Consider the following 17,227-nt stretch of genomic DNA (forward strand, 5'->3'; position numbering starts at 1 on the left):
ATAGTACAACATGGTAGGATACCTAACATGCCCAGATTAGAAGGGGCAATTAGAATTAGAATTATGGCAATTGGAAGAGTACATTGATGTTTGATATTATTTTCCATGTAGACAAGATTCTAGAGAAACTTTATGAACCTAACCTCCATTTCAGCGTAAATTAATCTAAGACGACAGAGCTCAAGATTTTGATCTAATTTATACAAGTGAGCCGTGCCAGTTTGAACTAAACATTAGAATCGTAATACAATAATCTAATTTAAAGCTGAAATAAAAAAAGGATTTAAAACAGATTCTCATAGACCAAAGAATATCATAAATTCTATAAAATCCATTTGAAACTCTTCAATTACACCCTCTAACTAATTTCTGCAATATCAAATAAAAAGAACAATCCTCAACTTCAAACCCAGAGAATACTAATCTAACCCAGAGCAACAAAAATCACCCCTGTATTGTCCCCAAAGAAACGTTCCTGCATTCTCCAAGGATATCCACAAGAGAGAATCGATTCGGGCGATAGCGTCGTAGCAGATTATAGCCTCGGGGTGCGGTTGTGGTCACGGCACGCACAGTCCCTCGTGGAACGATGCTGGACCGACATGACTGGAGCGCGCGCGCGTACTCGAACGGGGCCCTTCGGCGAGGCGTCGGGCCCCGACACGCCACACATATTAGAAACGAATATAAATATATCGGGAAGCTCAGCAGGGCCCGCGGCGTGGTGGTGGGGACAAGCGAGCGCGTATTGGCGGCGTGGAAGTTACACGCAGCGGCGTAGCAGCTAGAGTTCGAGAACGGGCCCTCGTTCCCCCTTCCCTGAAGCGGCTTTCCAGCCGAGTAGCCGCCTTTACCCCGCGCTTCTCCGGCTGCCAAGCGGTCCCAGAGCACGCTCAGTGTCCGCTCGGCCTCAGCACGCCCGAGTAGGAAGGACGGAAACGCCGCTTCTAGAAGCTTTTTAACGCGTTCACGGACCGGTCACGATACTGCCGCCAATTAACCCCGTGAACCTTCTTCTCACTGTTTATTCCCTAATGTCCTCGAGAGTTTTGTCATTGTTTTACCAAACATCAATTAAGTTAAGTGAAGTTAGGGAAGGTTCTAGTGGTGGTGTTTGACAGTTCATCGTTGATATCCATTTTTGTGATTCCGTGATAAATTATTACGGTCAATATGAGCTGCTTTGAAAGTTTGTCGGTGGTTCTACTGCATCGGTGATTGACAGGATGAAGGTATTCGTGACTTCGCTCTGTCAGACTGGTCCCGGAATAGACTGACACGTCGCGTGTCAAGGCTTCGACGTGAATCGAATCTGATCCGTAGGAGAGGACGATTGAAGTGAACGGCGATCGGAAACTGACGCTTAAGAGAGTTAGGTTGTGTGAATCCTAGGCGAAGAGAGAAGCAGGCCGATCGATACAGAGATCGGGTTGGAGAATCCGCGTGAAACGTTATCGTTCGCCTGATTCCCTTTGTACGTTCGACCACGGTGCCGCGTATTAAAACGTTAATCTCTGGCTGTACTACCGGTTATACGTACAGATTGCCTCTCCCTCTCCTTTCTCTTGCTCTCTTCCCATTCTGCACATTGTACGCTCTTTCCCTCTCCCCCTTGGTTTAGCTCTCTCTGTTCCTCCTTCCTAGCTGCATCTTTGTCTCTTCTTTTCCTCTTCATTGCCTACTATCTTTCCTCCTTCCTTCCTTACGACGCTCGCTTTCTCCGTTGTCCCTGTCCCTTCGACGCGTCCTTGTCGTATCCTGGAGAATCTCTTGGTGTTCCAACAGCGCGTGCCAACCCGAGGAACTGAAAAAAACATGGTACACCGTCAGCCAAATGCCAATACCACTTTTTTGGCTCTTTCAAAATGGTTAAAGTATTGAGTAAATGGCAGACTTGGAGGAGCCACCGAGTTTTTTAGTCCTTATGAAGCATTGGGTCGATGATGACATGCATAGAATCGTGGACTTTCGACGCCTGGCTCTTCCAATCTTAGGATTCCAGACACGATTCTGTAAGACTGTAAGAGAAGTCATGAGGAAGAGACGATATACTGTTGACTAGGATCAGGCAGAAATTAATTTCAATACATTAGCATTCATCAACGATAATAAAGTTACTCCTATACTGATAGTATACAACAACAAAACATAAGAACGAAGGTTTTGCTACTAAAAGAGATAATGCTTCATAATGACTGACATCAGCCCCCTCTAAACGAGAACAAAAGATGTTAACTTACATACATCAATTGTAGAAGAACAGTTATTCCAATGCTACTTTCAAATTGCCAAGCGAATATTCCTTGGAAACCAGCAACAATTCAGATGGCATATTTACATGGGTCAACTCCTTAAGAAGTCATGTCAAGTCTAGCAAGAAGACGGAAGACCTCAGTGCTAGGCTCAAAAAGATGGTGGCAGGGTGGCTGCTGGGCCACCAGGAGCCACCAGGAAGCTTACCTCCGTAAACTATACGCCAGGAAAAACGATCAAGTTAACAAAATTGACGATGAATCTGCCAATCGACGGGATCTACCCAGTAATTGGACACCTGGCGCCGTCTACGAGTTACCTTCCACCGATGAACATTATTTGGATGCTTTTCTGAGGAATCGTGAAGATGGAAACGAGGAAGATGATGTGGTTGGTGTTATGGTCGGGTGTCCAGCTTTGGCTACAACGAGAGCTAGCCCTACGGAGAAGTGCGTGGAATATCTGAACGGTGCTCACGACGTTGCTGTGTTTGAAACCGAACGCAGGATCACAGGGGAGCCAGTGATACCTGATTGTGGCTCCTTGCATTCGGGTTATGATGTCGCCGCCTCTGCAGAGTGAGTTGATCTCGTTTTGCCGATTGGCCTGTTCGAGGGAAAGTTTTTTGGCCGGTAGCCTGCTTGTGATACGGGTGTCGTTTTAGTGATCTTGTTTTTTGGCGAGCTGGTTATATTCTTCAGAAGAGTGCGTGGAGAGTGGCTGAAAGGTGTTCCGTGTTATGTTGATTGGTGTGAAAGGTTTGGTGTTTACATTTTGTTGTTTTACTAGGGAAGGATATACATACGAATTCAAGTTGGATAACAAATTTTTTAACAGTTTTGGTAATAAGCGAGTATTTTTTAATACTTATTGGTGGTCCATTGGTTTAAGATTCTTTTGGTTGAAATTATATCTCTGCTCGTAACTATCTGCATACTGCGTTATAATCTTGCTAAAATATATGAATCAATGTTAATTGAATTAATCGTGATAGTCTTTGTATTAACCTAAAGATAAAGAGTTCATTTTCAAATACTACAAAGTAAACTATTACAATTGAAATGAAGATTGACATTTGGCTCATAATATTTAAGGTTAGGATTACGTAGGATAGTTCAAAAAAACATTAGAACATCAGAAAATCATCTATTAACTTGAGTCCACTATAGATAGTTATCAAGTTAAAGTACCAACTAATCAACCAATAAGAACGAAACAAATCAAAGCATCATTAAACGTTCATAATATTAGACATGGGAAATACTAGTAGAAAAAAGTGAAATTAACACGTTCCGCGTTTCATTGACCACACCAGCAAAGTGTATGCTGTTTTCCTTGAACGTAGTCAGATCAATCTCCTACGGAATAATGTTCGCACTTTCTCGGTGAAAATGAAATTCCTCCCTTTCTATCTCACACAGTGTTTTGATCATAAGTCGAATGGATCAGTTTTTAAATTACGATAGACTAGTTGATGTCTTACGTCTTACAGTCTGGAAGCAGTATGAAGTTGCGATGAGAACAGATGCTTCTCCGCTGGTTACCGTGTAATCAGGCCTACCACTCGCTGCCAATTCATCGTCTTTCATGCAAATAGGGTTTCTTGTCGTGCCACGAGACTTTCTCTCTCTCACTTGCAGGACATCTTAATGATATACTGCCCTCTAAATTGCAACATGCATACTTTTCGTTTTGAAAGTGAATCAATGCTATATTCTCGTTTTTCTCCTCCGTTTCTCCTAATGGGAAAAATGAACTAAATTGTGTGTAGGTCTGGTTTTTTTTAAGTTGAGAGGTTATTAATTGATATTGAACGGAAATTACTAGATGTCGGTCTTATAGTATTTCTGGTTGTGAAAGTTAAGAGATATTAATTTTATTCTTAATTGCACAGGTATATTTCTTCTTCTCTTTCTTTTTTTTTTAAATGAAAATTAAAGGGTTTCTTTATGTTCGTTGATTTTATTTTTCACTGCATTTAGTTTCCTTTTTTTTGGAGTTGAAATTAAAGGGTATACTAATTTTCTTTTTGATTATGTACTTTTTTTTTTAAATTGATAGGTTTGCGAAGCGATCGAGGTCCTTCCGTTTCTTCGAATTGATGGGAAGCGAATTTATCGCTTCCTGTGGGAAAAGAATGTCTTCTTGGAACGCTACTGCGTTTATATGCAACATGTGTAGTGCTACTATGAATTCTTGCTTGCAATGTACTCGTGTAGAAACATATTTAACACACTAATTAGTTCTAAATCAAACATGTTTCTATTAATTGCACTGATTATATTTTAAACTATTCGTTTTAAAAAATCATGTATATATCATTTGTTAACACATTTCAATGTTAATAGATATCTATTTATAATTTCTTGTGGATTGAAGCGTTCATCACATTATAGCTTCGTGCAGAAATGTCTCGGAATTTAGGGCATATTACTAGAAGTATTTCAATACTCTGCTTTTAGAAGACTTAGATAGTATTTAATTTCTTCAATGTAAGAGAATGTCAATGATTTTGAATTTACGATCAGCGATAGTGTTTCTGCACCAAATTAGAATGTTTCTGCATAATCAAATTAGAATGACCGGAATTTTTTCTAGCAATTACATGTAATGAATCCGATTTGTATGGTTTTATTGCGAATTGTAAAATTGAATTAATATGTTGCTTTTATGAGCGAACTTTCCATCCAAGGAACCATATAATTTATACTTTCTGTTTAGGTATGCGGAATCGTAACCTAACTTATATTTAGCATTATGTTAATTTGCCAATTAGAGCATTACTTCATTAATTGGAATAATCATTCCACTAGAAATTCTTAAATACTTCGAAATCAGTTAGAGTGTTCTATCTTCAATGCTTTATTATTAATCTCTGTAAAAAAGTATCAATAATACACTATTCTGTAATTTATACATAACCTATATTAAATTACCTATGTTGGTCAAATTTATAAATTTCCATAAATATCGAATAAGTCAATCTGTAACAAAATCAGGAAATTTCTAAAATTCATGAATCTAAAATATGACCTCATAGAATGAAAATAAAGTTTATTTAAAATAAATTTACTGTATAAACTACATAAATTTGCTAGGTTAGAAACCTTACACAGAATAAAGCTATAAAAGTATACAGGGTAGGACTAATGGTAGTGCAACCGGGCAGAGAGTGATTTTAAATAAAAAAATAAGAAAACAATTTGGTATAACATTTTTTCATCTGAAGCATCGTTTTCGAGATAATCGTCTTCGAAGATTTGACAAGTATACTTAAAATAATCAACAGGGATATAAACTACATTTGAAAGTATGTCTAAAATGTAGAACAATATTTTTCAGATGATGCTTCATTTTTGATAAAAATAAATTTGAAAATATATTTTATAAAAATTTATTTTACATTTTTGATTTGTTTCCATGTGTATAATAACATTCTGCTGATTGTTTACTCGTACCTAGTCTGTACTTAGCCAAGTTAAAGTATATTTGACAAATTTTCAAACTTGATTTTCTCAGGAACGACGCGTCATATGAAACAATTTTATTCTATATTTCCAACTTATTTTTTCATGTAATAGCCCGGTTGTACTACGATTACCGCCCAACCCTATGTAAGATTAAAGCACATAACAAAACGCAAAGAAGACCAATGACCTCGTTTTCGCTGCCCTGAGCCTCTCTAACCCACAGCACTCGATTCTGATTTCAGAAAGGTGTGCAGAAGCTGCAGGTGTCCCAGGGAGGAGCATCAACGGACCTCGACGGAGGCGGGCGGTCCCTCGGGACTCGGCCTCGGTCCTGGTCCGCCGATGGCCATGGCCATGGCTTTTCAGAGCGGGGCCGCTGGTTCTTCTCACCAGGAACCTTTCAAGAGTCCCGTGCAACCGGCTCCGCCAGGCCTCGCCCTTCAAGAGGCTCTGATGCATCATCAGAGGCACTCGCAGAGCGACGATGACAGCGGATGCGCGCTCGAAGAGTACACGTGGGTCCCGCCAGGCCTCAGGCCAGATCAAGTAAGAAAATAACTTATTCGACATGCTTAGAATACTGACATAACTATGGTCCCTCGATTTTATCTTTGTACTCTGGCCGTCAGAGCTTATTTTTAACTCAAGATATATCTAATGATATTTATCGATTATATATTCTTGTATGTGGTGGTTGAAATGAATTTTTTTTTTAGGTTAAGTTGCAGAAATTAGATTTACGGTGATGTGACCATGATGTTCATGATGTGATCTGTGTTTCCACTACCTGTAAAGATAATTATTGTGTACAATCTTTTACATACAATGTCTGAGTTATTTGCGGCCAAACATTGTCAGTACGTCCTATATGTCAAGATAAGAACAAAATATCATGCAAACATATGTCATTGAAAGCACTGTCAAAGAATTGTAACAAAAGAAAAACAAAATGATATACGAAATTCTTCGTTTTCCAACTTCAACCAGTAATAAGCAAGAACTTGGAAAAGTAATTTTTTGCCGAAATGATGAATATTTTGAAATAGAATTGTAGTTGGAGTTGTAGAAGTATTATGATACCTTCTGACCATTGCTAGATGTGTGTATTTATATGACACATTTTTCTTACTTTGACCTATAGAATGTACTGACATTTCGCCGCAAAACGTCGGGACACCCTGTATGTCGCATAATGTACACATTGCAATACTTTACATACACATACATATGTGTTCCAAGCGATTAGATTTTGTTTAGAATTTCTTAATTTTTAATTTTCACTCTCTTTAAGTTTTGTAATTTTTAATTTCTAAAAGCCTAGGTAATTGAAATATTCTTGGAAATAATTAAAATACAAATCTCAAGTGGAATATCAATTCCAAATAACGAACATCATGACAAGAGAATTTTATGCTCACGAAACAAAAGAATTTTAAAAAGGTCACCCAAAGATTTGAACGTTACAAAACTCATACAGAACTTAGCTATATGGGCGCACCTTGATACTCCATGCGCCATACGTGGTGACTTTAGATTTACATAAAGGTTGACTTTCTCTCCGTAGGATTTATCGAGACAGTTACAAAGAGGATACCGGCGACGCCTAGAATTTTGAGAAACTTTAACAGTTTTACATATTATTCAAGAGTATTAAGGTTATCTGAAAGATACAACGTTTCGTTTGGAAAATGTTGAATTCGCGAGATTAGGATATCGAGAACTTTTGCAATTCAATTCTTCTCCAAATGCAAATACGCAAATACTTACTGCTATATTATTCTTCTTCTTTTCTCCTACTTACAATTAGTTATTTACATAATAAAAACATTAGAAGTAGAAACGAAATATAAATGAGAAAAGATTCGGGTCAAACGTCGATCCCGTAAGCGAAATAAAACACTGCAGACCCATTCCAGTGTTTTGTCCAAGGGAGGAGTCCGTCACGTGTCCCGTGTAACTGTAAGCATTTCATTTCTGAATTATTCATGAATGATGAATATCGACCATCGTGATCGCCGATACATAAAACGTTTAAGGTCTTCGATTCATCTCGTAAAACTTGCTAACCCTTCCATTAAAAATTTACTTGTGTAATTCAAACTTTTATTTTTATTTTCCTCACAATCGATATAGGAAATTTCATAATCATGTTGTATTCGTTTATCTTTCTTTTTATTGTGGGACACGGCGAATTCTTGAAGCAATCATTCTCAAGCATCGAAATTATTTATGCGCGTGCATCTTTATCAGATTCACCGTCACAGAAATCAAAGAGATATTCGATATTGCATATCGAATAAATCGAAGCATATCAAGTTCTGTTTGATCAAAAAGCGTTTCCAGGAGGCGTCGATCGATTGACACTCCTTGATCACGTTATCGATATGAAAGCTAACTTGATTGATCAATCCCACAGGTGCATTAATCAATTGAATTCCAGTTCTTTTCCTAAAGAAGGATCATTATTAATTTAAATTACGTCACGTTGGTTAAACACATAAAATTCATACAACAATTACAAGAAACAAATATTATAGGACATAATGTTTCATCTTTCATAAAAAGAACATACCTCTTATTAACCTTTCAAAACGATGTTCTTCCATTTCTTTACAACTTGCAACATTCTCCTCATTTTCTAACAAATATACGAAAAAGCCGAGCACTTAAACTGATTGCATCAATAAACAACTAAAAGAAACTAAATTAATCACTAAATCTACCAAAAGAAATTCTCCATCCAGCATTCCAATTCACCTTATTCCTTTTGCACAAGACTCTATATTCTAACCTCTTCATTTCTTAACCTCTTTACCAACCGAACCATATATCTACATATCAAGATATTATAACATCGACAAACAATCAAGACAAGCTAAATTAATCACTAAATCTACTGAAAGAAGTTTTCCATTCAAAGATTTTTCATTCTCAGTTTCCTATGTCTCCTTTGCCCTATACACTATATTCTAACCTATTTGCTCCTTTAAACCAATCAAACCATTTATCAAGATACGCGTAAAATCTCAATATCTCACAACACGTCTGCCCCAATCGCTCTTAATTACCATTCCCTCGCGCCATGTGTCGCAGGTACACCTGTACTTCAGCGCGCTACCGGAAGACAAGATCCCGTACGCGGGCAGCGCCGGCGAGCGGGAGCGAGTTAAGCAGCTGCTACAGCAGCTCCCACCGCACGACAACGAAGCGCGGTACTGCAGCGGCCTGAGCGAGGAGGAGAAGCGGGAGCTTAGGGTATTTGCCGCGCAACGGAAACGCGAGGCGCTTGGACGGGGACACGCGAGCCAGCTGGACAGGCCCCACGGCGCCGGATGCCGCGAATGTACCAGGCCGATCGCGGCCGGCGAGATGGCGGTGGCTGCGAGCCGCGCCGGTCCGTCCGCCCTCTGGCATCCGGCCTGCTTCGTCTGCTGCGTGTGCAGGCAGCTGCTCGTCGACCTGATATACTTCTGGAGGGACGGCAGGTTATACTGCGGCCGGCATCACGCGGAAACGCTGAAACCGAGGTGCTGCGCCTGCGACGAGATCATACTTGCCGACGAATGCACCGAGGCGGAGGGGAGGGCGTGGCATATGAGGCACTTCGCGTGCCTCGAGTGCGATCGCCAGGTAAAGGTCGAACGAGTAGGAAGATAGTTAGTATATGGTGGGTGAATGTTGGTTTTAATGGCTGACCCCTTTTTGGATGGTAAGGGAAGACGTGGGTAGAAGGAATCGATTAACATTTTCCTTTCACTGAAAGATTTAGAATAGCTAAGAGAGTTTTAACGATACAAGGTCATGTTTAGGATCTGGAGTAGGTTTACCGAAATTCGTTTCTTTTCGTAGTTTTACGTTGTGTTTAGATACTTGATGATAGATGTGTTTATATTGCAAGTTAGATTCGGACGAGTTAAGATCTAATCAGATCTTCAGTTCTAACCAGCTTAGTACGACTCATAATGTGACATCTATTAATATACGCAGTTAGATATATATAGATTTATGCTCAAGGATGTTCGAGATCATTGTTGTATTTGGAATATAATACAGGTAGGAATTTTTTATAATTGGTGATAAGTATTTATTAGTGGATTATTTATGCGAATAGTTACCCAGATTACAATAATAGGATAAGAGTATGGAAATAGATTGAGACCTATTGGACGTTTCTTGCTATTTAAGGTCAGTTATGTGATTTTCTTTCGGTTCAGAAGCTTCAAGTACAGAGTCATTGATGTTACTGACTCTTCATGAATACTAAGCGAAAGTCATGAATTATGTATATATATGTATAAAAACGAACATCTGCATTTCAACGTCACTGTTCAAACACCGGTCACTAAACTACGAGATGATCAACTTCATTTCTACTTTTCTGTATCATTTATCAATTAGCATTTCTTATTTTTATTTGATTTTTTATTAGAATCATAACTTTGGCTCACACCAAAAAGGAATATCTAAAAATAGCTTCTTATTGAAAATAAATCGAAAAGGTTAGCACGGAACGCTAACGTAATCAAAAAAGGCAAACTTGGGTTCACAATTTATCATCGTTCCTTTGATCTGCATCCGACGCGGATCAACTTCTCTCACTTATCGTGACGATTAATCGAGATTCCCTGTCGACCAATACACACGCGCCTACTTAATTCCTCACCGTCAGATCAAATCGCACTTAATACCCGTACATAATGTAACCTTATCATCGAGAATGTATTAATTATAAAGAAACTAGTATTTTACCGAATACACCAACAATGCACAAATACAATGGCTACAGAAAGTATTCGCACATTGTTGTATTTATTATAGGAGTTACATACTAATTAATTAGGTATCTTTAATAAAATACAATAAAAATTGGAGACTATGAAAATGAAATATAGAATTTGAGTCTTGTTGTATATTAATTTGGTAAATTGACAAGTTAAAAATTCTATGTTATAAAGTTCTCGCTTACAGTTACATAAGTTTTTGTTAAATAAGGTAATCAGAATGGAGAAAATTAATTTTGAATTTGTAAAAATTGCTTATGAAAGTTTATTGCTAAACTATTGTGATAAAATATTTATTACCATAATATTATATATTATAATTTATTAGTTTAATTATGCAAGAGGGTGCTGATCAAAAGCGCTTTACTGAAAAATAAGAGAGTATGCAAATACTTTCCGTAGTCACTGTACATTTAGTAAAAGCATTGGAAAAGAAACACAGATGGTGTACCCTAGAGTAATTCGACAAAAAAAGTCTAATAGCAGTATTCGTAGTTGTATTGGGCGATACAGAGGGCAGCAGGTTTGTTTGTTGGTGCTTTTTGCGGCGTGACAATTATTTACGCCAGACGAGCACGTCCGTCGAGAGTCATTTAGTCCGGAGCGTTGGGACGATTTAACTGTCAGCCTCAGTCCTGTCCCCTTTATATTCCCGTGACGACTGTCCACGGCATGCAACGCGATAATTCATTGAATGTAGGTGTCGATAAATGTCACGAACAGTCGGCTATATGCTGGACAAAGCTTCTTATCGGCCGAACCAGCTCGATAATAAACGATGGAATCTGGATTACGATCGGGAGCCGTATGTCGGCGTTTCCGCTCTCTGGGGATCTTCCGATAATCCGAGACAAAGTGCACGTTTGTAACAATGCATTGGCCCATGGAGTGGATTAATGGGATGAACAGAATCTGCGTGATGATAAAAGTGACCTTTGCAGGCGATCCGATTGATGAATGGGATGATGGATGACATTGAATGCTCCTGATTCAGAAAATCGATTTATTCTACTATTGATGAGTCCTTACGACAGTAATAGATTTGATTTTTTGTTTTATTGAAATTTTAGGTTATATTGGATGAACGTAAGATATGATTGAATAGACATACATAGAAATACAGATATACATAGACATTATAGACTGAACTGAATTCCGTTGATTATTAATCAAGGTGATTGTAAAGAAGATTGCCATTATTCATCTATTTTTCCCCTACTAACCATTCTAAAAATTATATAAATTCTATCATATGAAGTGTTCAAATAAAGTCACAAATCAAACTTTCCTTACACAATGATCTTTATAAAATTTTGATTTTAGCTTGGTGGTCAGAGGTACGTGATGAGGGAAGGTAGACCTTACTGTCTCCGATGTTTCGATGCTTCGTTCGCCGAGTACTGTGACAGCTGTGGTGAACCGATCGGCGTGGATCAAGGGCAAATGTCACACGAGGGTCAACACTGGCACGCGACTGAAGCTTGCTTCTGTTGCGCAACTTGCCGTACGTCCCTTCTCGGACGGCCGTTTCTTCCGCGAAGAGGTGCTATTTATTGCAGCATAGCCTGTAGCAAGGGAGAACCCCCGACAACACCGAGCGATTCTTCTGCTGGACCGCCACCACCACCTTCCTTTCTTAGGTAGACATTGTTCTGACTCTCATGTAGTTAAGAAAGGAATGAAGAATTTTTAAGAAGGAAGTGTAATTATAAAAGCTTACATACATTGAGTTTAATTTAGTCGCTATATTTATTTGTTGGTTAAAGGTCAATAATTCTGAATATGTATTTATATATGATTTATGTTTTAATAACGTAGAACTCAACTTTAGTATATATGTTATTAAGTTTATATTATTTACGGTATTCCGGTAAGATAAAACAGTCAAACGAAACTTGAAGATTCAAGAGTTTTTCTTTCTATTAAAATTGTCATTTTAAATAATAATTGAAGAACATTATTAATAATAATATAATTATTAATAGTAACATTTTCTACGTTGGCAATTTTTCATTTCATTCGTATATTATCTCTTTAGAAACAACATTCTAACAAGATAAAATTTAATTGTTTAAATTCACTTTGAAATTGACCTGATTTACAGAACTGGTCGGAGACCACCGCCACCAAGCGAAGGTTCCTCTAGCCCACCACCACCTCCGCCGCCTCCACCACCGCCTGGATCCAGACACACCCTCTGTTCACCTCGTAACTCACCTCGAATGAATAGGAAGCATCATCAAACGTCTGCTTCCCTAGCGACAACACCTACGCAAAGCACTTTGAGTCCTGAATTCCCTACTGAAGGATTCCCTTCAAGCAGTTCCAAACCGAGTGGCCTTGACCGAGTGTTGCTCGAGAGGAATCTTGAGAGACTCCTCCAGGAACGTAGTTCACATCCAGAGGAAAACCGCAACGAATTGGGAAGGTAAATTAATTTTCACAACGTAATTTCTCTATGAATCAACATGCAATTCTGCCATTACTATTAACTTTGAAACACAAATATTTCTATCTGCATATTTACCATGTTTCAAGCAATTGTACAACTAAATAATGAAATTCCAATTTATTGTATTCAATTGGTTTATAATTTATCTAAATGTTTCTAAAAAGTTGAAAAGAAAACAGACATTTAGATATGCATGATGGGTTGCCAATCGGTAGGCGGTGCTCTGCCTTATCTTCCATCATCTACCATTGCATCCATTCTTTTCCTAACGAATCCACCTGTCTTTCAAATTACGCACCCTGCATAAAATGACCCATCATATGCATATTATTTTAAAATACAAATTTCTCCACGAAAGTAATTATCTAATCATGCAATCTCCAGCTGTAATTGCATTGCAACATGACTAATGAGACAATCTAAGCAACCATATCAGTCCAATTAGCTATTATAAATCTTCTGTTCGTAGGTTAATGCAGGCAAGAGACCGCGAGCCGTTGAGATGCATTCAAAATTGTGCTCCTTCCCACGCGTCGAGCATGCCAGAGCTGCCTCCACCTCCCCGGCCTCCGTCCGGAGCGTCGGCGTCGGCGTCAACGTCCACATCGACCGGAGTCGTCGCAACCGCGATTCCCGGGATCGTGTTGGAATCGGCGACGTCGCCGACGACCCTCGTCGTCAGCCAAACGGACCCTCCGACACCGACGTCGCGGCGCGTGCGGTTCCAAGGCGACTTGGACGTGAACGACCATGCTGCAGGATCGTCGCGCGTCACCCTATCGCCCAACAACGATAGGAATTCATCCTCATCACCCTCTCCTCCCCCAGCGTCGCTGCCGAGAACGAATGTGTCTCGATCGAGAAGCCTGCAGCCGGAGGAAGTCGCTAGCACGTCCGCCTGGGGTGCGTAAACTTTCCCGCTTTGCATAAGATAACACGGTTCTTTCGGAGAATCGCCCATCTTCCTGAAAAAAGGGATCTTCAAAGCTATAAAAATATGGGTGTGGTGTTGAGTATTTTGGGGTTGGATTTGAGTCTAGTGAGCACTGAAATTTAAAAAAAAATGTATATATATGCTTTTTACTAGATCTCTTTATATTTTGAGGTTGATGTCTGTTGTACTATAGTGAACATATTCATTATTTCTGCTATATTTGCTATTTATAGAGAATAGGAAGTATAAATTCTCTATTGTGTTTACGTTCTCTGTTATATTTTTTATATTTAACATATTTGATATGTTTGCTGCATAGAATGTACTGAATACTTCCACTGTGTATATTGCCTTTATAGCACCAATTATTATACCAACTATTTTTCCCTTGTAAAGAATATGTGCTATATCTATTCTATTAAAAATGCCCATTATAGTCTCTGTATTCACAATAACTGTTATCCTTTTCCTGACTAATATATTTACTATAACTCCAAAACATATTTCAGGTGTCGCTGGGAGCTCAAAATCAAGGATAGAGGGCGACGACGACGACGTGGAGTCTTGCTGTTCTACCTGCAGCTCCTCAAGCAGTTCCGATGAAGCTGCTGCCTACGCCTTGCCACCGAGAAGAGCATACGGCGGTGTCAGGATTTCTTACGTGCCCAACGACGCAGTGGCATGCGCGAGGAAACGTACACCGACGTCTTCAATGTCGAATCAAGCGCATAGGGATGCAGACAAGTGTATTGTGTCCTGATGATCCCCTGAAGAGTTTCAATGATCTTTACGTCGATATCAATGTATTGTCCATTGAGGGAAACACTTTTACTTCACTGCCAGTTGATGTGAAGAAGAAATTCGTGCGAGTCTCGAACCGATGAACAACGCGAAAAATATGGACTAACGCGATAAAATACAAGAGTTCCTAAAACCGACGTAAGATTCGCTATGTTTCCAGCACTCGAGACTCAGATAAACGATTTAATATACTCGTGTACATAATGAACGTACTTCCGAAATGATCGCTCGTGAGGACCGAACAATCGCGACGATCGCGCTTCTCCTTCTATTTTTAATACCCCGGTGTATTTGATAATAATAACGATGATGATAACGTTATATTTTATTACCATTGCCATTCCCGCTGCGTAAACGACAGTTCACACGGGCGCTGTGTTCTTGTTCGAGATTCGATCGTCTTGTCTTGACCAACTTTTTTTAGATAATAGTTCGAAAGAAAAAAGTTGGTCAACTCTACAAAGTAAATAGTATTTAACCGTGATGCGACTGCATGGCGTTACGCTGTAAGTACAAATGAAGAGCGTTCGGGCCGAGATGTAGACAATCTGAAAAGTATTTGGAAAATAAATTGAGACGAAGACTAATTAAGCAATTATATTGTTGTACGATTTGATTTTACCCGATATTTCCTTCATTTTTTACATTTCTTTATGCTAAATCTATTTGTCATTTTCTGTCATTTTGATCTTTCTATTAACATTGAATCACAAATAAATAATAAATGAATAAGAATAGAGTATAAATAGTAAGGTTATAAATAATAAATAACATTAAAAATAATGTTCTCAACTTTCTAATTAAAATTTATAAGTTCAGTTCAAAATGTATATGTTTAAGCATTAAATCATGGCAAATACTCGTCTTTAAAAATATGCACTGCTAAACAGGGAGAAAACAGGGAGAATATATGTTACAACCAAATACATCTTTCTCTACCACTTAAACGATAATTAGCCGAATTAATTCAACCATCTTTAACGCATGAAAACTCGCTTTCTACTCCTCCAACCTAAAGGTAAGATCGACCATAAGCGAAGCAATATTCGGAAAAATCGTAAATGTCTCGTTCGAGGATCGTTGCACCGGAGCAAAATGCGGGATAACCTACAATCGAAGCAGCCGATAGAAATCAGTATGATGAACTATTTTATCAACGGCAAAATCTAAAGCTGTATCATTATTGAAACAACAATGACAAATTTTGTGTTGATATTATATTGATGTCTGTTGAAAAAGTTAATGGTTGTTGTCCAGTATTTCTCCATGTTTCTCACGTTCCTACTTCTAAGAACAGAAATGGCTTTGAAACCAAAATAAAAAACGTGTTCTTCTAATTATGTCGCATCAATGTGAAGAAAATTTTTCTACAAATTGATACTTTGATACATACTTCTTAGGTACTGTTTGGAACATGGAACAACAAGTAACAATATCGATGCATATTTCTTTATGATTCTGTCTCTAAAAACAAATGTCGTTTTAAAACCAAAACAGAACCCAAATATTTCCCTAATTAGGATGATTGTCAGTATGGACAAAATGCTTGCACAACTATTAACTTGTGGTATATTGTTGTATATATATATGTTATATACATTTGTATAGCAAATAGTTACTCGTTATTGTTTCATTGAGCATGAAGTTTGAGTAGACAAAACTGCGCTGTGCTTGTCATCCGATTAGAAGGGGAAAAATGAAAACGCACGGTTGAGCAGTGAAAAGAGCGAAAGTGGTTTCTCTCGGCTGCACCAAACGTCTGTTGTTATGCCACTATCTCGTCTACTTGTTACACTCATAAAACGTTTCTCTCTCTATCTTTCTTTCTTTAGCTTTCTCTTATTTCACGCGAGAGAGATCTCTGGTTTATGAGGAATCGTCGGAAGAACGAGCCACGCCAATTTATCATCTACTAACGTACACGTTTCCGATCAAGGATCCTCATGTTGCGAAACATTATTAGCATATGGCGTACGTCTATTATCCATGTCCCGCATATCGACGTAATCGAAGGTTTCAAACAGGTGCGTGCCCAAATGAAACTATACGATTATGTCATGGTAATCCCGAGGAACAACAAGTACACGGAATTATGAAACTGCTTGGGAGATTTCGTGACCTGCTGGAGATCTATAGAGAATTGTATGATAAATTGTTTTAGTTGGGTTTTGTAACGCTGACTTAATTTGCTCTAGTGTTGAAACAGGTGTAATTTTATGTTATTTGATATTTGAGTATTAGCAAATAATGGAAAAATCTTCAATTTAATTTAAAGAGTGATAAGAGAGTTTTAATATTCAGATAGGCTAAGGTGGTATCTATGTGTTTTTGGATTATTACTTTTTTATTTTTAACAGTTTATTTTTTTGGCGAAGACTGAAACGCAGGTCCATAATAATTTTAAAAAGTATTTTTTCTTTCGTTTTATGTGATTCTACTATCCATGCTTTAAAACGCTTGAAGTGAAATCCTCGTTGTAAATCGCGTGTTTGGAACAGTTTTACTGGACAATTACGCAAATTGACGTACGGACGTT

The 17,227-nt window shown here is 38.4% G+C and overlaps 1 protein-coding gene and 1 long non-coding RNA gene across 3 annotated transcripts in view; one reads left to right on the top strand and one right to left on the bottom strand.

Annotated features, from left to right (window-relative positions):
• The window catches only part of LOC117160621 (uncharacterized), a 115,094-nt gene extending 99,805 nt beyond the window's left edge, over window positions 1-15,289 (top strand). Inside the window, exons 1-7 of one of the 2 annotated variants that reach the window (XM_033341490.2) lie at window positions 879-2,831; window positions 5,966-6,269; window positions 8,817-9,353; window positions 11,828-12,144; window positions 12,609-12,932; window positions 13,426-13,859; window positions 14,400-15,289. In XM_033341490.2, the coding sequence (XP_033197381.2) occupies window positions 2,362-2,831; window positions 5,966-6,269; window positions 8,817-9,353; window positions 11,828-12,144; window positions 12,609-12,932; window positions 13,426-13,859; window positions 14,400-14,650 (2,637 nt within the window). In that variant the 5' untranslated portion in view covers window positions 879-2,361 and the 3' untranslated portion in view covers window positions 14,651-15,289. Of the gene's footprint in view, window positions 1-878; window positions 2,832-5,965; window positions 6,270-8,816; window positions 9,354-11,827; window positions 12,145-12,608; window positions 12,933-13,425; window positions 13,860-14,399 lie in introns of those variants that run through there. The other variant, XM_033341491.2, reaches the window with a different exon arrangement.
• On the bottom strand, window positions 2,771-3,808 carry LOC117160622 (uncharacterized). Its single transcript, XR_013058022.1, has 3 exons — window positions 3,737-3,808; window positions 3,059-3,205; window positions 2,771-2,973 (listed from the first exon to the last, which is right to left on the bottom strand). It is a non-coding gene; the product is annotated as an uncharacterized LOC117160622 (long non-coding RNA).
• Window positions 15,290-17,227: the final 1,938 nt, after the last annotated feature.

This window comes from Bombus vancouverensis, chromosome 1 (assembly GCF_051014615.1).
Source record: "Bombus vancouverensis nearcticus chromosome 1, iyBomVanc1_principal, whole genome shotgun sequence".
Lineage (NCBI taxonomy): Eukaryota > Metazoa > Arthropoda > Insecta > Hymenoptera > Apidae > Bombus > Bombus vancouverensis.